The following is a 26,892-nucleotide window of genomic DNA, read 5'->3' as shown; positions in this document are numbered from 1 at the left end:
CTAGCAGGGCTCGTTTGGTGCCTAGTAATAGATTGGATAATTCCCTATGTTTAAACTTTAAAGTACGTTGAAGAAATAAATTTTTTTGACCGAGTTGAAGGTAGAAATGGATTATTCATTAAAGTACCTAGTAATAGATTGGATAATTCCCTATGTTTAAAGTACGTGGAAGAAATGAAATTTTTTGACCAAGTTGAAGGTAGAAATGGATTACTCATGAAAAAAACTTGATCCGAATAACACCGCCTTATAACTTGTCACTCTTAATCCCACCAAAATGATTTGACCAAAATTTTTTTTTTATAAAATAGAAAATCATTTACCTCTACTTTCATTTCTTCCTTCAACATACTTTAGATTAAGTGGCTTATCCAATCCAATTCTAGACACCAAACGAGCTCAATAAGCCCAATATGTATATCAACAACAAGAAGACAACTAAAGATAAACGCTTGAACTTGAACCCATCATCTCCTTTGAAGTTAATACTGTGTTTGGTTTGTCAGAAAACTGAAGAAAAATAAATACAGGAAAATTGTAACTTTTTTGGTGTTTGTTTAACTAATTTTCTTAAGGTTTGGGTAAGGTATTTTACCTTTAAGCGTTGGAAAATCTCAGGGCTTGTTTGAGCTGTTGAAGTTTAAGCCGTTATCAGTTATATAAGAAACGGGGGATTATTTTCCTGTATTGCGTTTGTAGTCCAACGGTTAGGATAATTGCCTTCCAAGCAATAGACCCGGGTTCGACTCCCGGCAGACGCATATTTTTATAATTTTTGCTTGATTTGTTAACGAGCACAGCATAAATTAATTATCAAGATCTCCTTTTTTCTCTTTCTTAATTGTGTTTTAACATTGAAGCGAGCCTACTAAACCAAATGGTATGTACTTAGACTGAAATTTAAATATAAATATTCTTGAATAACTAATCAGAAGCCATTTGACTTTTTTTCTTTCTTTTTCTTTTTATGGTCTGTCACATACATTTTAATGTTCTACACAACATTTAGAAAATCAACTTTAAAAACTAGAAAAGCATCGTCACCCTATCTTTTGCACCACAAAATTAACGCAAAGAGGCCTCTATACATACACCAGAGAGTTCAGCTCTTCAGATCAAACAGACCCTCCACGAATTTGTGTATGTCCCATTTTACATTAGGCGTATCAGTATGTTATAAATTATGTGCCCCTCATGGCTGGTCTAGACACTTGAACCAGTCTTCTAGCAGACAAGTGACAATCTAAGAGATGGAACGGTGGGAATTTGCGTGCATGATGCCCAACGGATGACTGATTCAGTCATAACGAGATTTAGCTGATCAAACTCACCATGTCCAATTGTGTGGTTCCTCTTACTGTGGATCCCAGCAGCCCTAGACGACCCATTTGTTCCACCTCTCCGGAATTCTTTGCGCTCTATTTCTTCACCGTCATGCTTAACAGGCGAGCAATCTGACAGCACTAACAGCTTCTCTGCACTTGACTCTGCATATCCAAACAGAAAGAAACCAATGAAGGATTTTAAGGAAAGCTATATATCAGTTTCCTGAAACAAGGGAGCTAAATGTATAATGCAGAGTTTTGAATTAGTACTGCATTAAGACCACAATGAGACATGCCGAAAGCTATAAACATTAATCTATTATTTTGCTATTATAGCCAGCCTCCTTGAATAAACAAATGAGCCAGGAAAAAGGAAATGTTTACCTCCATAACTTGCATCCAACATGGATATATTGGTTGTAAATCTCAATGATATATCTCCTTGCGCTACTGAAGAACTTGGACTGAAGAAGGTAAAGCTTGGCATTGATGGAACTGGTGAAGAAAACTCAGCTGCACTTGGTTCATAGCAGCTGCTGAAAGAAAAGCCTCCAGATGCAGGGCAAAGACTACTATTGCCTACTAGGAAAGTAGAGAAAGATGATTTGCACGTGAATGCAGGTGATTGCCACAGTTCCACATCACCAGCTGTGGGTGACCCATCACTGAAGCTAAAGTCCTGATTCCTATCAATAAATGGGGTAGAGAAAGAACCTCCACCCACTTCCAGTTGTCTGCAAACTTGGTTGTCCTGCTTGTACGTCTCTTTACTCGCACATGCACAACTTTGCAACCATGGATGAGCTGCATTACCAAACACTATTAAGAACAGAACTTGGAATAAAGGTCTAGAATCAATATTCGAGCAATGTGAAGACGTGGATGATGACTTTTCATGGACAGTTTCTAGAGGATTAAATTCTTGTGTTGGATTAATCAAATTGAAAAATAAACTGCTTAAATGCACTGCCAACTCAAGATTGACGAATTTGTAAATTTAATAACTTGCAGGAAAGTTGATTATAACCGTACTCCACCCACCCACCACCCTTTTTTCTCTCCTCTCGTTCTAAAATAAAATTAAAAAATTAATAATAATATCAATGATAAGCACTAGAGTCCAAAGCACATAATTGTGTCGCTACTGTCCAAAAATTCAACTTCAAATTATAGAGCAAATTTTATTTAATCATATCCTAAACCACAAGTTTAGCTTCTGAATACAGAGAAATGATATGGAGTCTTTACGGTGCGTTTGGATGCGTGGAGTTTAAGAGTATTAAGGAATGTTTAAAAGATGAAATTTAAAATATGAGATTCAAAGTTCTTGTTTCGGAAACCTATTAGGCATCGTAATGGAATTTCATTACAGAATCTAAAGTTTATCTTTAAAACCTTTCATTATTGTGGGATTTTGGAAATAACACATTCTCAGGTAGAATTTCAAGTTGGAATTCATGAGCCACAAATGCCAAGTTTATTTCCACATAGAATTTATTAATGTCTATGTTTATGAACCCAAACAAGGAAATTAGCACGTCATTTCATAAATTTTGATTTTTATCAAAATTCCAAGTTTATTTTTCTCATCCAAACACACCATAAGTGATTATTACAGATACAGGGTACAGACTATAAAATTTAACAATGACACAGTGACGTACCTAAAACCTGTGCAGCTGTGAGCCTCCTGGAAGGATCAACACAAAGCATGTCAGCAATCAAGTCCTTGGCGGACACAGATATATGACCCCAAGGATCCGGAGGGAACCATAGATCCGCAGCCCTTACAGCATCAAATATTCTTGACTTAGTCTTACCCCAGAAAGGAGGTATCCCACTAAGAAGAATGTACAAAATAACTCCAGCACTCCATACATCAGCAGACTGGTCATAACCTCCTGTAAGCACCTCAGGAGCTATGTAAAATGGACTTCCAACAGTCCCATGCAATTTCTTCCCTGTTGATACAAAACATCCAGGTGGATAAAATGATATAGATATGTAAGTCTGGTAGAAAGACCTAAATATAAAAATGTAAGAAGATGAGATTTAAAAAAAAATCACCAGGTTTGATGTAGGTTGCAAGACCAAAGTCTGCCAACTTAATTGGTGAGGATGAAGAAGTTGTAGCCAAGAGAATGTTTTCCGGTTTCAAATCTCTATGAACAACGCCATTCTCATGGCAATACTTAACAACTTGCATCAGATGTCTAAAAAGAACCTGAGCATCAGTTTCTGAGAATCTTCCCTGCTTCTCAAGGCGGTGAAAAAGCTCCCCTCCAGCGCATAACTCCATCAATAAATGCACATAATTTTCCTCCTCATAAACTGCCTTGAGATTTACAACATTCGGATGCCCAGACAACCTAGACAATATTTCAATCTCAAGCTTGATGCTGCGTGCATCATCATGTGTGACCAATTTATCTTTGGCAATAGACTTGCAAGCTAAAACCTCACCAGTAAACTTATCAGAGCATGCCCTAATGACACCAAACTGTCCCCATCCTAATTGCTCACCCAGAATATACCGGTCTTTCAAATTTGCCACTTGGGATGCTTCCAGAATTGTGTCAAAAAGGCTTGCCACTCTGTAAGAATTGCAGAATTGGTTTGAAGGCTGGCTAGTATCATTGTTGTTGGCTGTGTCCATAACCCAACAGTATCCTTAACTCTCAATATCACAATTCAGCATGGTAATTAGCCTGGTTCTTAGAACAAAGTTAATACCATTTGCAAAAGGGTCCTCTGGAAAAAAACCCATGCTCAAAATCTACATCCAAAAGAAGCTTCCCACGTCATATAGTCATATACTCATGATGCACGATATGGTTTCAGATCATAAGCTCTTTACTTCGCACAAACCGCAACGTTCAGCATCAATCACCTACTGCATAACATAAACTGATCAAATTTCAGATAAATTTCAGAAATCCCATTTGGTTCCGGGCATTAATCCCACATGAGTTTCTTTCTGTTGGGTGTTAAGCATCAATGCTATTGAAACAAGTCCACCTCTCAAATTTGACAAACAAATCCAGAAATGAATTTACAGTTCAAACAGGCATAGGCTCATCCACCACCTTAAATGTTTTCTAACCCAAAGTCAAAATACCTTAACCATTCAAAACGAAGCATAATATGTATTGACCAGTAAAATTGAAAGCCCAAGAAAAAAGATACGCAAGAAAAGCAAAACCCCATGTATAAGCATAAATCCCATAACCCAAAGATTAAAAATTTTACATGAACTACAACAAACCCACCAAAACAACCATGCAAGCTCAAGCTCAAGCTCAAGCTTTTCTGAAACACTAATAAGAAAGAAAACACATGAAAGAACTCACATTTTGCAGCAACTAAGAGAGAGAGAGAGAGTTACCTGGTTGAAGAGCCATTGTATAACTGCCCGTTACAGCAAAAGCCTCCAAAGTCCAAACCAGTTTCTCGGCTTCTCACTTGTTTCAAAAGTTCACCTTTTTCTGTGTAACCGGAAACCGGGAAAAACCTGTTTTGATTTCAGTAAAGTAGAATAGTATGCAAAATCCCCTTTTGAAAAGCAAACAGACGCATCTACGCCAAGCTCCCACAATAATTAGCAAAATAAAGTTTACACCTTTCACCACAGGTAGCTGACACGTGTCCAATTTGGTCCCTTGTAGGACATATTATAATTACCTATATGTCCCTACACAGCGCAAACACTATCATGTGCCAATTGATAAGCTCTCACGCATTTGCCTTATACTTTAGTGGAGACAGCATTTGCCCTACATGCATTTGCCCTGTATTTTAATGCAAGGAAGCTTCTCTGAATAATTTGGTACTTTTTTTAATAATTATTTTATATAAGTTTGATTGTGAAATTGGAATACTTTAGTGGGAGAGGAGGCATAATGGGCAATAGGGTTGGATTTGAAGGTATCAGATGGACCAGCTGGGGGGACCCACAAGTGATCTAATGGCCAGATGGAAATGATCTTGTCAATATAACATGGAGCATTTGGTGACAGCGAGACCAAACCACATAACATACATCATTTGATTATGGCCAAGTGGGTTTGGTAGGTAGGGTATGTATGAGTGTAGCAAATCTGAGCTTCAGGTCCCATATTATTTAGGGGAATTTATGTTGGTAGATAAGGGAAGAAAGATGAATCTAAGCTGCTGTCCAGCCACGAGTATGAATATTTTTATAAGGTTTTTTATTTGGACAAAGATAAATCGAGTCGTAGATTGAAATGAATATATATATATATATATATGTAAATTGTTAATTACTATTGTGGATGATAATTGTGTTTCACAAAACCGGTTAGTGCCGGTAGCTTTTTTTATATTCGAAATGGATAATAATACCATCACAACAAAGTAAAAAAGAAAAGAGTTGACGTAGGCCAATGTGTTTTTAAAAAATTTGGACTTCAAAACAGCCTCACTTTGAATAGGTGTGGAACTTGGAATTTCAGAAGTGAAGAAAATGCATCTAGAATATCAAAATTATTAGCGTGAGGGAAACTCTGTATGAATGTTGTCCAAAGATTCTCTTGCAATCAAGTCAATGTTTTGGAAAATAGAAAGAAAGGAAAAGTTGAAAAGTGACAAATAGAAGTTGTATGAGCTAGGAAAGATTTCTTCAACCAACCCCCTCCCCCAAAAAAACCTAGGGTTAAGATTTTCATAACTCAAATTTGTAATAAGATTATGCATAAAAACCTCCAAGTGCCTTATCAATAATTTCTTAAAAGGGGAAATCTTAATTAAAGGATGTTGTATGTGTGTGTCATACGTATGACACGATACATGGTTTTGGATGTCAAGTATTTGACGTAGAAATAGTTTTTTTTTATTAAAAAAACTTGTGATTGAAGGTAAGAAGAGTCGAACTATTACCATGGATGTTCTACTTTTGAAGCTTGACCCGTAATCAAATCAAACTATAAAAAATTGGTCTTGTGTATATGAATTTTTTAAATACATAAGTAAACAAATTGGTCATCTTTGTCAAGGCCTGAGGATTGAAATATATGCTATTTTTTCACATTTGCATACGCCAAAACACCGAGTCAATCTCTCCCGTCCCGTGTCTCTGTGGAGGAATCGTTTAGTGTCTATGTGAACAACCTCTGCCGGAAGTTAAGAGCTCGAGAAACCTACCCCTATAATTAAAGTAATATAAAATGGCCAAAGTATGTCAAAGTGAACTATCAAAGAAAAATAAAACTATATAAAATTGATATAAACAAATATAAATTGTGAGTCAATGCTATTCAAGGCAATTTAATTTGACATAAAGTCGACTGCAATTTTTTTATTTCTTAACGAAGTTTGGTCACATCAAAAAGACAAGCTCCAAAATATAATGCGGGGAGAGTCATTATTAAAAATAAATAAAAAGTTATTTTTTCTTCTTCTTAGATTTCCTTTATTTCTTTTGGTTATATACACATTCTTAGCATTAGTGATATAAATAAATCCGACACCATTTAATTTTTATAAACAAACTCAAAAAAGGGCAGTTAGCCCTATTGAATTTAATTTTTATTATTAAATTACTTTGATGTCCTATTGAGTGTTTTTTGGATTTTTAACAAAGTTTTGGAGTTGGGCTTGTTTTAAAAAATCGATGGTAGGTTTGAAGCCTCTTTGTTATGTTGTAAATGAGCTTTGTATGTGTTTCTAAAGTTCATTTTATGTATGGGTTTATATATATATATATATATATTATAAAATTTAGGCCCCTATATTGGCATAATAGTGAGACTCCCTTATTTCTTATGGTACTTGAGGGGATGACTAATCATTGCCAATTTTATTTGGTGAATATGGAGGCACATGAAGATTAGGAAAAGAAGGATGTTGAAAGGGCAACCCAGCAAAGCTACGAGTTGGGGTTACTTGGCTTCCTATTATGCAATTGCATCTAAGTTAGGATGACAGTTTTGGAACGAGGACAAAACAAGTCACAAGAATATATAAAATTAACAGGTTCAATTTTGGAAAGAAAAGTATCGCTAAATTCATAATTAATTAGTTAATATGATGCATCATGTTCATATTATGTCATTCTCATTGATTTGCACAAAATTCACTTAGCAAATTACAAAAATTTGCCTAAGGTAAGCATGTGACTTGTGCCATTCAACAAATAGTTTGTATGAGGCCAAACTAACACAATTTGGTCACTTGTCATATTTGTGTCCTTATGCTCCCTCGTGCATGTCTGGTAAGCGAGAGGGTTGTATGCCAAACCAAGTTTGGCACTTCTTTTTAAAACCAAAAAAGCAGAAGAAGAAAAGTTTGGCACTTTTGAAACAACAAAATAGATCCTTGACGTCTTCCACGTTGTTGTTGGTGCGTGCACAGCTTTCCACAGCACTAAACCGTACACTACATTACATATATAGACATCCCCCTTTTTTTTGTTCCAAACATATATAGACATCCTTGGCCCTACCTTCTCAAGTTCATATGCATGGTACATTTTGGAACGTTCTTCAAAAATAATTTCTTCATCTTCTTAATCTTAAGTGTGTATTTAACTATGAGGTATTGCAGCTCTAATTATATTTTATTAAGTAAATTTGTATTATTTGTGGCTCTATTTATCTTCATATCATGGTTGTCGAATTTTATTCTTATAATTATAATATGATTCACACCCTAATTAAGGAATATTCTTTATTCTCGAATCGAGGCATGACATACTAGCAGTATCACATAAAAATGTATTTTAGTTATAAACCATTAGTGCCAAGAAATAATATGGCAAATTTTGGCGTGATTCTCTTCAGATCAATTCATTTTGTGGAGATGTTGTACCCATTTCAACACTTTTGTGGCTTTATACTATGTTATATTTCTCAAATTGGGTGAAATAATATTTCATTGATATTCCAATGTACAACAATAGAAAGAATATATATATATATATATATATAGCCTAGGAAATTATTCAAGGAATGTAATTATGAGCCTATAATGTTGTAGAATCAAATAGTTGACTTAGACTAATTAGGAACGTACATCTCATTTGACACTCACCCTCAAGCATGTGACTGCTTTAGTGAGGACATCTGCAAGTTGATATTCATATTTAACAAATGGTACCTCAATAATATTTGCCTATAATTTATCCTTGACGAAATGTCTGTCAACTTCAACGTGCTTGGTTCTATCATGTTGCAGAGATTATGTGCGATGTCTATTACAACTTTGTTGTCACAATTCAATTGCATGTCATGTTTGGGTTTGAACCTAAATTCCTTATCCAAGGTAGCTCACATACTCCATGTGCCATACTTCGATATTTTGCATCAACACTTGATATTAACACTACTTTCTATTTTTCATTTCTCCAAGAGACTAGATTGCCTCCCACAAAGGTAAAGAATCTAGATGTAGATCGCCTGTCAATAACAAAACCCACCGAGTTTGCATTAGTGTGACCCACAACATTTAGATGGCCATGTTGTGAGAATATTCAATGTTTGGAGCGGAGGTTAGTGTTGGGTTTGTATGACGATTGCTGCTACAGAAATAATTGTTAGGGTTAGATCAAGGGACAGTCATAATCGACTGCTCGTATACCATCTCAAATTGGGTGAAATAATATTTCATTGATATTCCAATGCACAACAATAGGAAGAATATAAATGTATATATACATAGTCTAGGAAACTATTCTAGGAATGTAATTATGAGCGTATAGTCTTGTAGAATCAAATAGTTGACTTAGACTAATTAGGAATGTACAACTCATTTGACACTATTTTTCCAATAAATATTATCGCTTTGTTTAATAATAAAAAAAAGGGGAAATTTAACCAAAAAGGAAGTCAAATAACGTTTTTTTGTTTTTTGGTTGTTTTTTGTTTATACAAACGAAATTCTATTTTAATATAATATAAACTATAATGAAGGAGAATAGTACATCCCCTCTAGACAATTTGAATAAGACCAAGTATGCAAAATAAAGTATTTGACAATATTTAATGGCAACGAAATTTCAAATATGATGTGCAATTCATTCAAACTAACCTAATTAACATGAAGCATCTCAACAGTTCGCACAAATCTGCTCACAAAAAATACAACAAGTATCGACAAATAAATCTCTCAAGTTCATGTCTCTTTCTTTTTTCTGTCCTCTATAATTGTCTGACAAAATTCTAAAAAGGCCTTGCCAATTATAGGAGAGAAGATTATCTGCTTTGCACCTACCTGAGCCCTAAGGATTCCTTTTATATCTGGAACCACTGCATGATCGCCACGTGGCAAACTTCCGTTATTTTCCTTCTTGGCCGTTTCAGCCTTCTTCTGTTGGGTCATTATAAAGCCCTGTCCACTGTTTCCCACTGTGATTAATACTTCACCATAAATATTTTTATTATTTTTTTATTATTTAGATTTTCAATGTCTTCTAGGATTAGCAAAAAACGTAAAGGAAAGAGATGGAGTTGCAATATAAAACGTGCGTGTGGGGCCCTTTCAGTTTCTTTCTTCTTTTTTTATTGTTCGAAGGGGCCCTTTCGGTTTCAGAAGCCAACTTTCATCGCAAAGTAAACATTAAAAAAAAACTCTAATTTATGATGAAAGTACTGCCGGGGCCCACGGATGGCGTGGAACCTCACTGCCGAATCACTCAGAGTTCACTAGCCCCACGTGCATTGACGTCTTTGCCCTCTGACTATTGTCTTTTAAGTTTTAACTCCCGTGGCATACGACCCAACCAACCAGAGTTGCCCTTTCCCGTGTTGCAAATTACAAATCTACCTAACTTCTGTAACATGGATCCTATTTCATTGTCATTATTTTTAAACAAATAAGAAGCATTTTAAAATTATTTTTAACACAAATGCTGATTATTTTATTTATACCATATTGTTGATTAATTATTTTTTCGGTACCACAAGATTTCTTCAATAAGTTGGTTGCAATGCATTGAATTTAGTTTAAAATGATTTAATTTCACTTATTTTCTATTCAATATGAGCATTCAATGTTGACACAATAAATTCTTTACAATAATGAATGTCTTGTGTCATGATAAAAAATGTGGTGGGAAATTGTGATACACACTGTTGTTTTATTCAACATGGGGATGGGGGTAATCTATGGGTGGCAGACAATGTTGTTTCTTCCGTTTGCAATTGAGAGGGTAAGGCTATCTAGTTAAATCGACAATTGAGCTCTCATGTGTAGATAAACTCGCTTAAATTCTGATGACATAGCCCTATTTTTGTACTAATTACCTATCCTCCCTCAATAAAACACTATCGCTATTCATTTAGCACCACATGATGATCTTCATTTAGCAACATGGATCAAACTTTTTATGTTTTGAGTATTCATATTTCATGATGCCAGGAAAATATTAACTATGGATGCAATTGTAAATTGTAGCTGCCTTTGTATAGCAATTGTGATGGTGAGGTGCTGCCTTTTCTGTCATGGATTAGGACAACACTTTTTCCAAAATTAAACACTATAATAATTGTCAACTCTAGCTAATAGTTGAGTCACATTGGCTCAATTGGATGGTTCATATTGAGCATGTTGAGAAGTGAACTTGCTCCTCACATCAAAAGGCATAGATAGTGGCATGATACTATAATGCTCAACCAAACAAGAGGAATAGCATTTAAATAAAAACTTGATAATTATTTTGTGTCTTTTCCAATTTAACCTTAATAAAATTTATGTTTTTAACGTCATTAACAATATTTTTCTTTGTTATTATTATTTTTTTGGGTAAGCATCATGGGTGTCTGCTGGCCACAAGGTGTTGCAACTGCTGAGACTCAAATTGGAGAGCAAACCGAACCGAACCCCAGAGCCTTACCCAAATAACGGACATTAAAGTATTCTTATCTTTTATTTTGTAACTACACACTACATAAGAGATTCTTTTTGGCCTCTAGGGCAATATTGAATTCGCAAGAAGAAGAAAAAAGCAGTGAGACTCCACATTTTTGTCTACAATTGTCCAACACAAATGCCAAACATATTCGATAATCTTTGTCAAGAAAATATATTCACTTCAAAACACATGCCGCACTTGAATATGTGTGTTAGACATGTGAAATAATCTTAATTTGGTCAACGAATATACTAACCTCAAGATACATGCCTAATTGACTTCATGCGAAGAGTCGGACGCTTGTTCAGAAACCGAAAACTTCCAAATGCGAAATCCGACATAGAAAAGGAAAAACCGTTAATAATAAAAGAAAACCTATAACGGATGATCCACTTCAATTTCAGCATAATTTAACCCTAATAATATTGCATCACAAATTCAAAAGTCATGCTTAAAGTTCGAGTTATGCTACTAAACCCTAAACCTTAAACCATAAATCATGCCATTGCGAGAAACTCTTAAATTCGTAATACCCTGACTTAAAATTAAAAATAAAGTAAACTCAAGATTACTATTCAATCTAATTCCTCACCTTTTAGGAATTTGGCCCAAAACAAATTGACTTTAATGGTAACTTCCCACGGGTCTTTGCTGGTCAGATAGTGAAGCATAGTGGTTTATAAAAGAACATGGTCAGTGTGGTAATTCACTGAGAAAACGTTGGGCTTGTTATCTGACAGAAAGCCAAAAACCTCTCAGTCGGCCTCGGTCTCCTTCAAGGTCCTTGAACTCGGCGTTGTGTCTTTTGGTTGGTTGAAGAGAACCGGCGGCGTTTCTGAATAGAGTAAGCTAAGCGTTTTTCGTCCTCTCCCCTGCATCGCTTTCTTGCCTTGTTTGCTCTTGGCTCTGTTGGCACAGCTATTTTTGGTGCCTTCTTGAGTTCCAGAGCAAACCATTGGGTTCAGTTTTGCTTGCCCTCTCTCTGCTTCACTCGCCCCGACCGAGGCGCCTCTGCTGAAATATAAAGACCACATTCTTTTCCAGAAAAAGCCGGTGAAATTTTTAAAACTTTAGAGTTGTGTTCATGGTTTATTACGGGATTGCTGCTACATGTTTGTCTGTGGATGATCATGTTCTTTTTCATGGTTTTTTAGTGCCAGTCTGTTTATCTTATCAACTTTGTTGGTTTTTTCTTTTTCTTCTTCTTTTATACAAGTTTGATTATTTTTTCTTTGGGGTGATTTAGGTGCTCTCTTGCCTTTTCTACATCATGGGTTATGGGTTTTTTGTGTGGAATTTAATGGTTTTGGCAATGTGCATTGGAAATTTTCCTTTGGTGCTCTGCATGTTGTGTTTGATCATGGGGGAGGGGGAAAACAATGAACCTTGGCACAATGTGGATTGAAATCTTATGTTATTTGTAAAAAAATTGTTGTTGTTGTTTGGTACTAAGGAGGGCCAAAGCCCAAACAAAAGAAAAATTCAACTATTCTGGTCTAAGCACCCTACACATATCCTCAAACAGGAGTTTTCCTATCTATCTAGGAGGAGAATCCAATATAGTGCATCCCAAATTCATGCTTAGGCCAAGAGTGGCTAAACTTTCAGCAACACAACTTCTCTCTCTCTCTCTCTCTCTCCGTGTATATGTGGCTTAGCTTGCAATCATTGTTTCTCATCATCTCCCTACATCTCATGAGCAAGCTTTTGAGAGGATGATCAGGGTTAGTAGAGAGACACTGCACATTCAGAGTCAGATTCAAAAAGTAGGGAAAACCAACCCTATTTGATAGCCAAGTTCAGGTTCTTTTTAAGATTCATTGATAGAATGCTAGATTTTAGGGTGCCTAATACAGTCACTGGTTGCTGGATTTGTGATACAGTCACTGGTGCCTAATACATATAAGCTACTGAAAGCAAGGTATTCTGTGCTGCTATCGCTTATAGGTTAATGATCGTATGTGGTCAATGTTCTGATCAATTATTATTTTTTCTTTGGGGTAATGTTTTGTGAGGTTACAATGATCCTTACCATGCTACCGGTGTCATAGTTTTTGTAATGCATTCTTCTGAACATATTAAAAATAGAATTTTATGCATGATCTGTCTTTTATCTGATCAATAGTTTATTTATTATGGTTTGGTTACTAAACAGGATGTGCGTTGTGTCGGTTCATTGGTGGTTGCAATTGTTATCCAACTGATTATCTGAGTGTGCTACTAATTCCACGTGTTTTTCGTTTTTTGAGTGTTCCATGACACATTGTGTAGTGCTGGACTTGGACATGTCTAGGAGTTTGAGTGCCCAGCAATTTTTTTTAAATTAGCATCTATGCATTGATGATGTAATGCTAAATGCTGCTCATGAGCCATGAACTCGTAAGCATGGTGTTTTAAAAGAATACTTTTGCATGCAGCTGTTATTTCTCTTTTTTTGTTTTTTCTTTTTTCAGTGCATTATATAAGATTCTATTCAATTTCGTGTCTGACATGGATGCTATCCAATTTAATTTGTCTGTGCAACTTGTTTCCCCCTAATAGGAATGCGTCTGCAAAGCAGACCAAATTATTTATTGATGTTCGCTTCTTAACTGTTTTAAGGATTGCTATATGTTTCCCACATATACGTTTCTGACAGGATAATTCCAAATTGGATCAGTCCCATCATCATTTTCCTAGAATGCTGGTTATACTTTCTCCAATTACTGCTATATCTATATATCCTAGGTGCAAAACAGTAGCATTGAAAATATTTTTTGCAAATTGTGAAGTACATGGTGTGTAGACCACTGAAGCGCCTGTTTATTGACATCAGCTTTTATTTCTCGAAAAACTCCCCCTCACAGTTGACTTGTGAATGAACACACTGTTAGTACCTAAACTACGTGTAGAAGTATTGGAATACAGAGTTAGGGACAAAGGGGATTTGGTGGGGTTTCTATGCATTTCCACATTAAGCCTTTTTTCCTTATTAGTAAACTTTTATGGTTATTTACATTTTCTTTTTCTTATCTACTTGTCTTTGTTTAACGCTCTTGGCTATCTATGCAGGTTCACAACTTTCTTTTTTGTAATTATAAAGTTAATCAAGCCCCATGGACAATGAATTGTATGAAGAAGAAGGAGTGCCATCTGGTCTCATAACTGGCATACATCTAAATGTTTCAACTCAGGAAGATATAGTAAGCATTTTTCCCTATCTTGAGTGCTTCCTTAGATGTATTTTCTTTTGTTGGTCCGAAAAGAGAAAATATATTGGAAGAAAATTGACACACGCACACACACATCTATTCTTCCACAAGCAGGATTATTACATTAAAACGAAAGTTGAAGGCATTAAATAAGAGTATGAATACAACTTAAATTGATGACAAACATAATTTGGACACCAAATAAGAGTATGAATACAACTTAACTTGATGACAAACCCTTTTCCAAAAAAATTGTATTTTGTTTTAAGATTATAAGCTTGTTTTCTTGTTCTTTCTACACTTGATTGGAAGTTGTTTGGTCATCTAAAATGTGCAAACAAACGCAGTTCGTTAGATAAAACTGAAATGAAAAAGTGGATAATTAAATGGCTAAACAGTTTCTGATTTATTTGACTTTTTGCATGCATAATATTTGAAAGAGAACCTAAAACCTGAACGGTTCTGATCATAGGATTACAGCCCAGAAATAGTATGTCTTTACTTTAATTACAATAAGGACATTGGAGAAAGCCTCTGAACTATGTTATCATCTCATTAAGCTGCATTGACAGTGAAACTCTTACCATATGATGCCTTCTACTTCCATTTTTATGTTGTCCAGCATTATTCATATTCATAGGCATTCATAATGCACGGATTCTACTTCTGGAATGTTGTTTTTGAACATTTTAGCATGTGATTAATATGTGTCAATCAGTATAAGTGTGAAGGGGTTATTAGTTTCATAGTTCAAATACAGCGTGGTGCATTTGCTATATCAGATAATTTTTTGTTTTAATATTGTAATTCTGTAACAGGAGAATATATCTGTTAAACAAATTGATGCAGTCACTGAGGTCACTGATCCTAAGTTGGGACTTCCGAATCCATCTTTTCAGTGCTCTACTTGTGGTGCTGAAAAATTAAAATGCTGTGAAGGTGTGGATGGACATTTAACGTAGTTCATGATGAGTCATCTTTGTTACCAGCATTGGAATTGGTTTTGATAAATTATTCTAATTTCTAGGTCATTTTGGGGATATCAAGTTTCCATGCACGATTCTCCATCCCTATTATCTTTCGGAAGTTGCCCAAATTTTAAACAAGATTTGCCCAGGATGTAAATCTATCAGGCAAAATCTAAGGGCCAAGGTCAGTTACCGCACTCTTCATGTTGATCCTTGAGATTGTCGAATAAATGTGACTTGTAATTTATCCCTATTGAACATTTGTGGCAATTTATATTCCTTAATAGTTAAATGGTTAAAGGCTATTTTTTGGTCACTTTTGAATATTGTTGTGGAGTTTGTTGAAATTACTCAAGGTTAAAGGGGATTTCTTATAATAAAAAATGTTGGAAAATGTATCATGATACGTTTGAAAACACCATTCAGAGGTGATGGCTACATATCATCAATGTTGATATATGCTGTTGTTATATGAAATTTACTCTAAGCCATGCAAGAGTGCCTGTTGTCTGTTTGTTGTTGATAGTATTTATTTAATCACTTATTTATTATCTCCTATTATGCATGTATCAGGGTGCTGGTTCTGTAATTGGTCATAGGAAGCTCAAGGGTTGCAAATATTGTATTGTGAGTTTGCTTGTCTCTTTTAGTTAAATTTCTTTCTGCACCATTGTAGTTTCATTGAACTTTTCCATTAATAGGGAAGTTCAATAAATTTTCCAAGAATGAAATTCAAAGTTTCTACGAGAGAGCTCTTTAAAAGAAGTGCAATAATTGCGGAAGCAAATGGAATATTACCTGCTGACTATTGGGACTTTATTCCAAAAGATGCACAGCAAGATGAAAGTTGCATGAAACCAAACAAAAGAGTTCTATCTCACGCTCAGGTATCTTGGCCTTTTTATATATGCATGTGTTAATTGGATGACCTTATAAAATAACATTGATGTGCATATTTTTATGTTGTTTGAATCATAAAGTTTCTTTAAATAATTCAGATTTTGTTTTCTTCTTTAATTCATCAAACTCCGAAATCAGTTAGACGCATGCATTTGCATGATGTGTACCTATGCAAACCTACATAAATGTATGTTATGCATGCACGCATGCATGCCTGCATCTTTGTCTGGTGGAGTATATTTTAGAGCATTTAGGTATACCGTTAGGATACAGAATTATCAAGTTCTTGACTTGTTTGTTATTATATCAGGTGCTCTTCCTTAAGATATTATTCCTTGTAAGAAATAAAAACCCAAGTTCATTTTTTCTCTGGAATGCTTAAGCAAGCAATGTAGGTTTAAAATCAAATTGATGGGAGATCTGCATCTTAACTAAATGTTATAACACAGTTTTTTCCATATGAACCTCTGAAGTAAACATACCAATCTATCTCCAGATTACAAATGCAAGAAATAATTTTTGTTCTCTTTGTAATGGTCACACTGTTGCTAATGGTTATTCAATAATGCTGCTTCAAGACTTCAACTTTGCACTTGATATTAACACAGCATCTAATCATTTAGTTAAAAGATGTTGCAAACCAAGTAGAGTATTTCAGTTTTTTCCCTTTTCTCTTCATTCATTTCCAAACCATACTTGTTCAAGTTTCTCTCTCTCTCTCTCTCTCTCTCTCTCTCTAGAGTACCATTTTTTTTAATATCAAGCAGATGGGCATAACATTAGTGCTGCACGTTCTAGTTCTTATACAGATATTTTATAAACATGATGCTCTCTTTCTGGCTTTCAGGTTCATTATTTGTTGAAGGATGTTGATCCAAAATTCATTGAAAAGATTGTACCAAAGACAAACTCACTTTTTATGGGTTCTTTCCTTGTAACTCCAAATTGTCATCGTGTGACAGAAGTTATGCATTCTTTTTCTAATGGGCAGCGGTTGATGTTTGTGAGTCTTTTTCACTTCTGTACTTGTTTTTGTTGATTTAGTTAATATATTACCAAATAATTCATGACTTTTGTTTTTGCTTTCCTCTTATGTCTGCTTGTACGAATGTGTAGGATGAACGGACCAGGGCTTATAGAAAGCTTGTTGATTTCAAAGGTGTAGCTAATGAGTTGGGTTCTCGTGTTTTGGACTGCCTGAAAATTTCCAAGGCAAGCAACTCAGTTTTTTTTCTTTCTTTCCCTGTGTTTGTGTAGATAAGGCAATACTGTTCTTGCTTATGGTCATACTTCTAACATGCAGCTAAACTCAGAAAAACCAAGCAAAGATTTTATTTCTGCTCAGCAAAAAAATATTAAAGACGATCCTTCAAAAACATCTGGCTTGAGATGGATCAAAGATGTTGTTCTAGGGAAGCGAAGTGACCACTGTTTCCGCACAGTTGTTGTTGGTGATCCAAACATCAAGCTCAGTGAAATTGGCATACCATGTCAAATTGCAGAGAGGTTGCAGATTTCTGAGAATCTGAACAGATGGAACATCGAAAAGTTGGATGCCTCCTGCAATCTACGCCTTATGGTGAAAGGTGAGATGCATGTGCGTAGAAAAGGTAGTCTGGTTTGGGTACGCCAAACAGATGAATTGCAGATGGGAGATACTATTTACCGGCCTTTGAGTGATGGAGATATTGTGCTGATAAATAGGCCTCCATCAATACATCAACACTCCCTGATAGCTTTATCCGTCAAGATCCTTCCAATAACCTCTGTTGTATCAATAAACCCACTTTGTTGCTCTCCTTTTCGTGGTGATTTTGATGGTGATTGCCTTCATGGTTATATTCCTCAATCAAATGATGCCAGAGTTGAGCTTCGAGAGCTTGTTGCTTTAGATAAGCAATTGATTAATGGGCAGAGTGGTAGGAACCTGCTCTCACTTAGTCAGGATAGCTTAACTGCAGCCCATTTGATCATGGAGGATGGCACTCTCTTGAATCTACTTGAAATGCAACAGTTGGAAATGTTCTGCTGGGATGTACTGCCATCACCAGCAGTTATTAAAGCACCCTCACTTAATAGCCATGCTTGGACTGGAAAGCAAGTATTCAGCATGCTCCTACCTTCAGATTTTGATTACGATTTTGCTTCAGATGGTGTTTATATTAAAAATGGGGAGCTGTTATCTTCTGAAGGTTCTTCTTGGTTGCGAGACACAGGTGGCAATCTTTTTCAGAGCCTTGTTAATCATTTCCAGGGTCAGGTACTTGACTTCTTGTTTGCTGCTCAGGAAGTTCTTTGTGAGTGGTTGTCAATGAGGGGCTTGAGTGTCTCTCTTGCGGACCTGTACCTCGCTTCTGACTCAGGTTCAAGGAATAATTTGATGGAGGAAATTTCATGTGGGTTGCAAGAAGCGGAACAGGCTTGCATATTTAAACAGTTGTTGGTGGATAATTGTCAGGAATTTCTCATGGGATGTGCAGAAGAGAATCGAAGTCCTCTGACTTTTGATGCAGAATACTTTTGTCATGAGAAGCAGAAATCTGCTGCCCTTAGTCAGGTTGTTCATGATGCTTTCAAGCACATTTTTCGGGATATTCAAAGTTTAGCACACAAATATGCTGGTAAGGACAACTCTTTGCTGACTATGCTGAAGGCTGGAAGCAAGGGTAATTTGCAGAAATTAGTTCAGCACAGTATGTGCCTTGGTTTGCAACACTCACTGATTCCATTATCATTCAGAATTCCCAACCAGCTCTCATGTGCTGCATGGAATAATCAAAAGGCATGCAGTTTAATTCAGAAGGTTGAGGGAACTTATGAATGTGTTGAGTCCTACATCCCATCTGCCGTGGTTAAAAGCTCTTTCTTGACAGGCTTAAATCCGTTAGAATGTTTTGTTCATTCCGTAACAAGTCGAGATAGTTCTTTTAGTGGTAATGCTGATCTTCCAGGGACTTTGACTCGAAAGCTAATGTTTTTAATGCGGGATTTGTACACAGCTTATGATGGAACGGTGAGAAATGCATATGGGAACCAGCTTGTTCAGTTCTCCTATGATATTGATATGGACAAATCAGATAGCACCAGTACCTCATATGCCAAGAGTACTACTGCTTGTGATGGTATAGGTGGCCAACCTGTCGGCTCATTGTCTGCTTGTGCCCTATCTGAAGCTGCATACAGTGCTTTAGATCAACCAGTTAGTCTTCTTGAAACTTCTCCACTGCTAAATCTGAAGGTGCTTCCTCCCCCCTTGTGCGTATATGTATCCCTTTTTTTTCTTTTGAGAAGAAACAAAATTTATTCAAACAAAAGTACATAAAGTGGGTGAACAAGAAATCCACCAAGAATCAAATAGCAGCTCTATACAAGAGAATGGCAACCAAAAACTAAAACAACCAAGTTATCCTATAGCAGCCTTCCAGTTTAGCAAAATAGAAAAGAATGTTAGATCCCTGAACTCTGATGACACTGAAGAACAGAGAGACGACAACAACCTTTGCTCTCACCCAAAGCTCTTCTACCCCCTTCCCCCTTAAATTTGTCAAAAAAACAAAAAAAATCCTCCTGTTCTTATCCATCCGTATCACCCACAAAACAGCCATCCTGCAGCAACCCCACAACACACTAGCCTTCTTACCTCTACCAAAAGCAACAAAACATTCACTAAGCAATGAATGGGACTTCTGGAATTACTCAACTCCTTCCAGTCTCTTTGAATAATAAAAACCACAATTATAAGCTACTGGACAGTGAACAAATAAATTATCTGCATACACTAGGAGAAAGACAACAGTTAGGTCTCCTTTTCTGAAGCAAATTATTCTATCCCTTCTCTTTTTCAACGGTTAGTTTATTAATTGCTTTATTTTTTTTTTCCCGGAGTGTGTTATTTTTAGTTACATATGACAACATAGAAAATGACAATTTATCAACACTGATTCAACTGTACTGTCATTGGAAATACCTGACTTTTCTGAGCTGATTTAATTGTACAGAACATCTTGGAATGTGGTTCAAAGAAAAGTAGTGCTAAGCAAACTATGTCTCTATTTTTATCCGAGAAGCTTGGAAGACGGAGGCATGGTTTTGAGTATGGAGCCTTAGAAGTGAAGAATCATTTGGTGGGACTGACATTTTCCGACATTGTTTCTACTGTCATGATAATGTTAGATACCCCTCATTTCCATCTGCTTTTTTTTTCTTCTTCTCCTTTTCTGTTATATATGTATATATATATATATATATATATATAATATTTTACATTTTTTAACTGCTGTATTATGTGGATATCAGCTTCTCCTCACAAAGTAATAGCCAAAAGCGTTTCAGCCCATGGGTTACCCACTTTCATATATGCAAGGTAGTATAAACTGTAATGCTTAACATTGTTCAGTTTTTACTTGCTCCATTATATGGTATAACATTGTTTCCATTCAGGAAATTGTGAGGAAAAGGAGGCTGAAGGTGCATTCCGTTGTTGATTCCCTTTATGCAAGGTGCAATTCAGCCAGACCTGAATTAAAAGTTGTTCTTCGCAGTTTGTTGATTACAAGCAAGTAAGCTGTTGATTTTCTAGGTCTTTTACTTGCTTTTACAACTGGGTGGCATTTATAGTTTTTGTATGGATTCCTTCTGTGTTACTGCTTAGATTTGAGATACTAGGATGCACACGTTTCCTGAAGACAAATGCCATCCTCATTTAATGGTTGTATGACTTTTGTACCAATCAATGATATCTTCAGAGGATGCAGGCCCCTGACAATCCTCTAACTAGCTGGAACCACTAAATAGAATTATGAATGATTCTAAATTTCAGTTAGGATAACTTCTTTTTTGCCATTTTCAAAGAGGTAATTTATCTGATATTAAAAGAAAGATATGTGATATAAGCTCATCCCAAATTGTATTATTGTGTTTTCTTTATTTTTCTTAATGCATGTTCTGAAATTTGTTAAGATAACATTTTTCTGCCAAGTACCATAAAGTTTAATGCTATCTAAGCTGTTTTATACAATAGTGTATGACAATAAGTGATCTGAACATATGCTCACACATCTAGCACTACTGGAAGCTTGAAAGGATTCTTTAGTAATGTCCCCAAATAAAGGCATTCAATTAAAGTAATCTTCAATGGAGACTAAGATCCTATCATGGAACATCAATTTATGGTGTGCACAATGTTGTCCCATGATTATCCATTGGCCATAAGCAACATGCCCTCTCCATCTTGCCTCACATTAGGCAGAAACCAATACTTCTCAAGATACCTAATCTAGGCATGATCTGGAGTTGAATTAGCCACACCTATTTGTAACAATACTAGTGCAATTTCGATGTCTTAAAACTGAATCCATCTCATGGAGCTTCACTGGCCCATTTAACTTGGCCAATAAATGGTGCAGGGGTTGTTCTGCGGCTCAGACATGCAATGGAGATGACGATACATTTTGCATCACTGTCACTATGCCTGAAAACTCCAAAAATTCTTCTGAACAGCTGGATATAGCTCGAGACTTGGTGATACCTTTCCTTCTTGGAACAGTTGTTAAAGGTTGGCTGTGCACCAAGGATCCTCTTCATCCTGCTTTACATTTACATATTTTCATACTTGATAACTTGCATGAATTTAGTTATATTTCTCTAAATGCATTATTTGTTGGTGAAAATGACAGGAAATGCCTCTGCCTCTAGAAAAGTTTCATAGGAAAAAAATTAATCTAAAATCTTTTTTAAAAATTTGAGGCCATTCTAGGGCATGCATCACTTAACGCTTGGGTTTTATTTGAAACATTTAGGCTCTTGGAGAAAATAGAACTATCTTCAAAGCATAGCTGTTCTGTATAATTTTTTTTAGCAACTGCAGTACTTTTTGTGTGGACATTATATGGTTGAATCTTGAAGAAATTGGTGAGGATATAGTCTAGAATTTCTTAAACATACTATGTACAGACTTGCCCTTCTTGTGGTTGTGCTCATTCTTTTTGTCCCTTAGGATTCCTGGAGGTGAAAAAGGTGGATATTTTATGGAATGACCACCCCAGGGAATCAAAAAAGATTCATGGTTCTTCTGGTGAACTCTACTTAAGGGTTTCTATGTCGGGAAAGACTGGCAGGAGAAGGCTTTGGAGTATGCTTATGGATAACTGTCTCCAGATTATGAATTTGATTGATTGGTCACGAAGTCATCCAGATAATGTCCATGATTATTGTATAGCGTATGGAATAGATGCTGGGTGGAAATATTTTCTCAATGTGAGTTTCCTCTGTTTATTTGCTTTCCTTTGAAAACATTTAATGAGATATGTTCATATATTTATTACTTTAATGCATTTTCAAGTGCAGAATTTAGAGACCGCAGCCAATGACATTGGAAAGGACATACTTCCTCAACATTTGATTCTTGTAGCTGATTGTTTGTCAGCAACCGGCGAGTTTGTTGGGTTGAATGCCAAAGGCATTGCCCAACAGAAAGGACACGCATCTGTATCCTCGCCATTCGTACAAGCGTGTTTTTCAGTTAGTACCATGCTTATTTTTTTTCATCTATGTAATTTTTGATTTTGTTTAAATAAGGCCACTTTTAGCCATATAATTCATGGAATCATTCTGGAATTTCGTGTAGAGTCCTGGTGCTTGCTTTATAAAAGCTGCCAAGGGTGGAGTTGTGGATGAACTTCATGGGAGTGTGGAAGCATTGGCATGGGGAAATACTCCTCCTTCAGGGACTGGCAGACAGTTCGACATATTATATTCTAAGGAGGTAGATTTTAGACTCTTCTTACTATTTTTATGCTATAATTAATTGTGAAAAATCAAGCAGCTCCGCCAACTAAGGCGACTTGAGGAACTATTTTTTTATTTTTTATTTTTTATTTTTGTATTTCTGGCCTGGGTTCAAGAAAAGCAGAGGATATTAGGGTATAATCTTACTATTTTTATGCTATAATTAATTGTGAAAAATCAAGCAGCTCTGCTGACTAAGGCGTCTTGAGGAACTTTTTTTATTTTTTTATTTTTTGTATTTCTGGCCTGGGTTCAAGAAAAGCAGAGGATAATAGGGTATAATTTTGAGCTATTTATTACACAGTATAATCACATCTTGAAAACAATTTGTTAATCTCTAAATTTCTTGTCTATTATTCCAATCAGAATCCTTGATCTATAAAACCATATGCCTTGTTAAAGTGACACCTAGCTTTATTTTCACGTCCATTCTTCGCATTTTAATGATGACTAATGAATTATGCATTGCTTTTTTGGACTTTGTGAAGTTATCCAAACTTCTAGAGTTTTAACTATGGTTGAAATTAAGGGTTTCAGTAATTTAGTTTGATGCCTTAATTTTCTATTTCCAGTGATGCTAAACATCTTCTATTGAGGCCTTGATGGCATGCTTTGCTGAGTGTTCATGTTAATAATCTTCATTTTTATGTTATATTTTAGTCCCCCAATTTGCTTTAACACGATAAAGCAACATACTATCTAATTTAGCACTTTCTCTGTATCAATCTATCTTTTCAATTTCTTCATATGGATACTTTGTCTTTATAGTTCTCAAACCCTTCCTTTATCATCAGGGACTCAATCTATCAAAGCCATTGAATCCTTACGACCTACTGGGCAGCCAAATTAGTTCCAGTAGTGAGAATGCATTTGAGACGTCTAAAGCTTGGAACAATACACTAGACAAATGTGATGTAACATCTATTGGGCTTGAGAAGTCAGAGAGCGTCTTCAAATCAGTCATAAGAAAGTATTTGACTATCAACGATATTCAGAAGTGGACTCAGACATTGAAGCGTATTTTGCGCAAGTAAGTTAACCCCCATGAAGTTGTTTGCCAACTTGCAATCTTTAAGAGCATACCTCATATTAACACTGAATTATATTTAATCCAGCGGTTTCAAATGAAAGAAGGAAAAAAGTGGAGTTGCTTATATGTATGTATTTTGTGTGATGTAGGTATGACATCAATGAAAGTTTAACTGAAGGGGACAAGTCAATCTTGAAGATGGCATTACATTTTCATCCTCACAAAGTTGATAAGATGGGAAGTGGAGTTCAAGACATAAAGGTACATTATATTGAAAAAAGAAAAGTATCATTGATTTGGTGTGAACCTTAAGTTTGAATTTGTCTATACATTTGTTTCATGGTGCAAGGTACTTGGAAAAAGAAACATTCTTTTTTGGTCTGCTTTGAGCATTCAACTAGATTTAGGTGTCCATATGTATGTTTAGCCAATCTTACGGATATTAATTGCTTGATAATGTGAACATTGCTTGCCAAATACATTTATCTGTTGGCGGTTCTTAAATGTAAAGATTCAGAGCATTGCCATTTTCCAGGCAATGCATCTTAAGCGCCAATGGATAAGACAAGGCAACTTAGAGAGAAATTATTTGATAAATATATGGCCGTTGTTAGCATAATTTCTACATAAGATATAAATAAATTATTCCATCCTTTTGCCCCTATACAGTTCCATGATGGTTTTCTTTCTCATATTTTATAGGTTGGGCAACACCCGAAGCATGAGAATGCACGTTGCTTTATGTTGGTACGAATAGACAGGACAGAAGAAGATTTTTCGTACCACAAATGTGTACTGGGTGCTCTCGAGATTGTAGCTCCTGAAAGGGCGAAAAGCTACCGGTCAAAATGGATGAACCATTTACCTGAGTAAGCTGGTTCTTATGCATGTATATGTTCTGGTGTCCAAGCATGTACAGTGGGTGTAGATTGGGGAAATAAGGTCTTCAAAATGGACCATTGATGTGAAGTCATCTTGATTTACCTGTGGATTGTAGAATCTGAAGCCTGCTTTCTACCTTAGGTAATTTTGGTTCAAGGTTAGGTTGTTGGGCAGCTGACTGATAAAGTTAGTATACATGAAGTTTGCTTCTCTAACTATACAACGGGCAGTGACTCATCTCAGAGAGACAGTGTTTGGAGTTCTCGTACCTTATCAAAGCTGTACAACTTGTAAAAAACCAGAATATTTTGAGCTTGACAAAGTCAGCCAATTTTTTTTTAGGGTTCTTGCAATAAGTGTCCTTTTGTAGTTTCTCTTACCTAGCTTAGTCTCTCCAATGCTTTATGCTTCCTTTTGCTACTTCTACTGGAACTTGTTTGCCTTTATTACACCAGGCAGAAAAGCTCCAGTGGAAGTAGCAAGGGGAAGCTGGCATTGGTCAACCCCTTTTCTTGACGTAGTTTGATAAAAGAATGATGTTGTGACAAATTAATAATCTCTAAATTTGTTTATGAGTTTTCTTGATAATTCTATATGGTGATTTTGGTAAGCTTCTGATTAGGTTTTCCTTTCATTTCCCCGTTGTTGCTAGGATGCTATGCTCTGTGATCCATAACTGCATTATATGCATAAAGGGAGAAAGAGCTCAAGTAGTTAAGAACATGTATCCCTACATCCGAGTTCCCAAGTCTGATTTCCCCCTTTCCCTAATATCGCTTGTATTAAATAAATAAATAAAACTCTAAATCATGCAAGATAATTCTTAAAATTGTATTTCATAATTTAATTGGTCTTTTTTGCATTCTGGCCCAAAAGGGATGGTTGGAGATTGGCTCTGGCTTTGATGACCATTTGTGTTTGAGAAGCAAGAAAATGATGGGTTGTGGGGATCGATACAAATGAGCATTCAGAAAATCGTATCACTATCCTTCCAGCCATCAAAGTTGAATGTCAAATAATTATATTACGTCACATGATGAAGCAAACTTCGCAATTGGAACTTAACCTTAACCACATGACATGAACAATTTGCCATGCTCTTTCAATTTGTGGGTCATCATGTCTTGATTTAGTTAATTAATTTCAGTCTCGTGAGTCGTTAGGTGGGTTTTGTGTATGATTTACCAAATCCCAGAGGATCACGAAACTTAAAAAAAAAAAAAAAGAACGCATCAAGAATTACACACCGCCTACAAGGTGGCTGCGAAAGGTCCTATTTCCGTGAGTATATTTTTCTTTGGCTGGACAGCGATGGTGCCTACTTGCGTAACATTCTGGCTCTAAATGTATGGCACCAAATTGCACTCTGCCTATCAAAATTGACAGGTACAATAGACAACGTAACCTATTGCAAACAACAAATGGGTGCATCTTCTTATCTTAAAATTATTATTAATAGTACTTAGTTAGCCGTCAGGCTACTTAATTAGTCCGACGACTGAGATGGTTATTTATTATCTTTCAATAAAATATTATCGCTATAACTAATAAAAAAAGAAGATTATTATTAGTACTAATGTACTATTAATATTATAATTAATAATGGCTTAAGCTTTCGACTCATACTTTTTTCAGATCCGATGACACCAGCCCATGCACCTCTAATAAATACCTATATTGTAATTAGATCTTTATATTTATCTATTTGTAAAACAACAACAACATGGCTATTACTATTTTCTAATTGCAAGTGGCTAGTTTATTAAATATATTATGTTTGGATTCTTTTGTGTAGCTTTTTTTTATTTTTATGTTTTAAATTCAATTATGCCGCAAATCTTGATCTGAAATATTTTAAGGCTTTCATTTTCATATAAGCAATGTCTTATCAATTAATCACGTGATGCACATTTAAATGACATGAACTAAGTCTACATCATCAATA

The 26,892-nt window shown here is 35.7% G+C and overlaps 2 protein-coding genes and 1 non-coding gene across 4 annotated transcripts; 2 read left to right on the top strand and 1 right to left on the bottom strand.

Moving 5' to 3' along the window:
* Window positions 1–689: 689 nt before the first annotated feature.
* TRNAG-UCC (transfer RNA glycine (anticodon UCC)) lies at window positions 690–761 on the top strand. Its single transcript has one exon. It is a non-coding gene; the product is annotated as a tRNA-Gly (tRNA).
* A 155-nt stretch (window positions 762–916) lies between these two features.
* Window positions 917–4,903, bottom strand: PEPKR1 (phosphoenolpyruvate carboxylase-related kinase 1). 2 transcript variants are annotated; one of them, XM_008240571.2, is made up of 5 exons: window positions 4,711–4,903; window positions 3,393–4,218; window positions 2,990–3,286; window positions 1,710–2,129; window positions 917–1,487 (listed from the first exon to the last, which is right to left on the bottom strand). In XM_008240571.2, exons 2-5 carry the CDS (start codon window positions 3,979–3,981, stop codon window positions 1,225–1,227), a joined length of 1,569 nt encoding a protein of 522 aa, XP_008238793.2. In that variant the 5' UTR covers window positions 3,982–4,218; window positions 4,711–4,903; the 3' UTR covers window positions 917–1,224. The 2 variants fall into 2 exon arrangements, with proteins under 2 accessions (XP_008238793.2, XP_008238795.2); XM_008240573.2 differs by having other exon boundaries at window positions 3,393–4,215; window positions 4,711–4,867.
* A 6,995-nt stretch (window positions 4,904–11,898) lies between these two features.
* NRPD1A (nuclear RNA polymerase D1A) lies at window positions 11,899–25,535 on the top strand. Its single transcript, XM_089041678.1, has 19 exons — window positions 11,899–12,243; window positions 14,242–14,372; window positions 15,200–15,320; window positions 15,409–15,533; window positions 15,923–15,976; window positions 16,051–16,236; window positions 17,097–17,252; window positions 17,366–17,461; window positions 17,553–19,487; window positions 20,248–20,417; window positions 20,546–20,612; window positions 20,690–20,808; window positions 21,655–21,803; window positions 22,245–22,504; window positions 22,595–22,768; window positions 22,875–23,012; window positions 23,830–24,065; window positions 24,215–24,326; window positions 24,768–25,535. Exons 2-19 carry the CDS (start codon window positions 14,286–14,288, stop codon window positions 24,936–24,938), a joined length of 4,356 nt encoding a protein of 1,451 aa, XP_088897804.1. The 5' UTR covers window positions 11,899–12,243; window positions 14,242–14,285; the 3' UTR covers window positions 24,939–25,535.
* The last annotated feature ends 1,357 nt before the right edge of the window (window positions 25,536–26,892 follow it).

This window comes from Prunus mume, linkage group LG7 (genome assembly GCF_029339155.1).
Source record: "Prunus mume cultivar Tortuosa linkage group LG7, ASM2933915v1, whole genome shotgun sequence".
Taxonomy (NCBI): domain Eukaryota; kingdom Viridiplantae; phylum Streptophyta; class Magnoliopsida; order Rosales; family Rosaceae; genus Prunus; species Prunus mume.
Note: the sequence above shows the minus strand (reverse complement) of the source record. Positions and strands in the feature narration are given on the sequence as shown.

Coding starts and splice junctions, on each gene's coding strand:
- PEPKR1 (XM_008240571.2), bottom strand. CDS start 3,981: ATGGACACAGCCAACAACAATGATACTAGCCAGCCTTCAAACCAATTC. Junction 2,130..2,989: donor CACAGCTGCACAGGTTTTAG/GTACGTCACTGT, acceptor TTGGTAATGCAG/CTCATCCATGGTTGCAAAGT. Junction 1,488..1,709: donor GTTGGATGCAAGTTATGGAG/GTAAACATTTCC, acceptor TTGGATATGCAG/AGTCAAGTGCAGAGAAGCTG.
- NRPD1A (XM_089041678.1), top strand. CDS start 14,286: ATGGACAATGAATTGTATGAAGAAGAAGGAGTGCCATCTGGTCTCATA. Junction 19,488..20,247: donor CTCCACTGCTAAATCTGAAG/GTGCTTCCTCCC, acceptor TTAATTGTACAG/AACATCTTGGAATGTGGTTC. Junction 20,809..21,654: donor AGTTTGTTGATTACAAGCAA/GTAAGCTGTTGA, acceptor TAAATGGTGCAG/GGGTTGTTCTGCGGCTCAGA.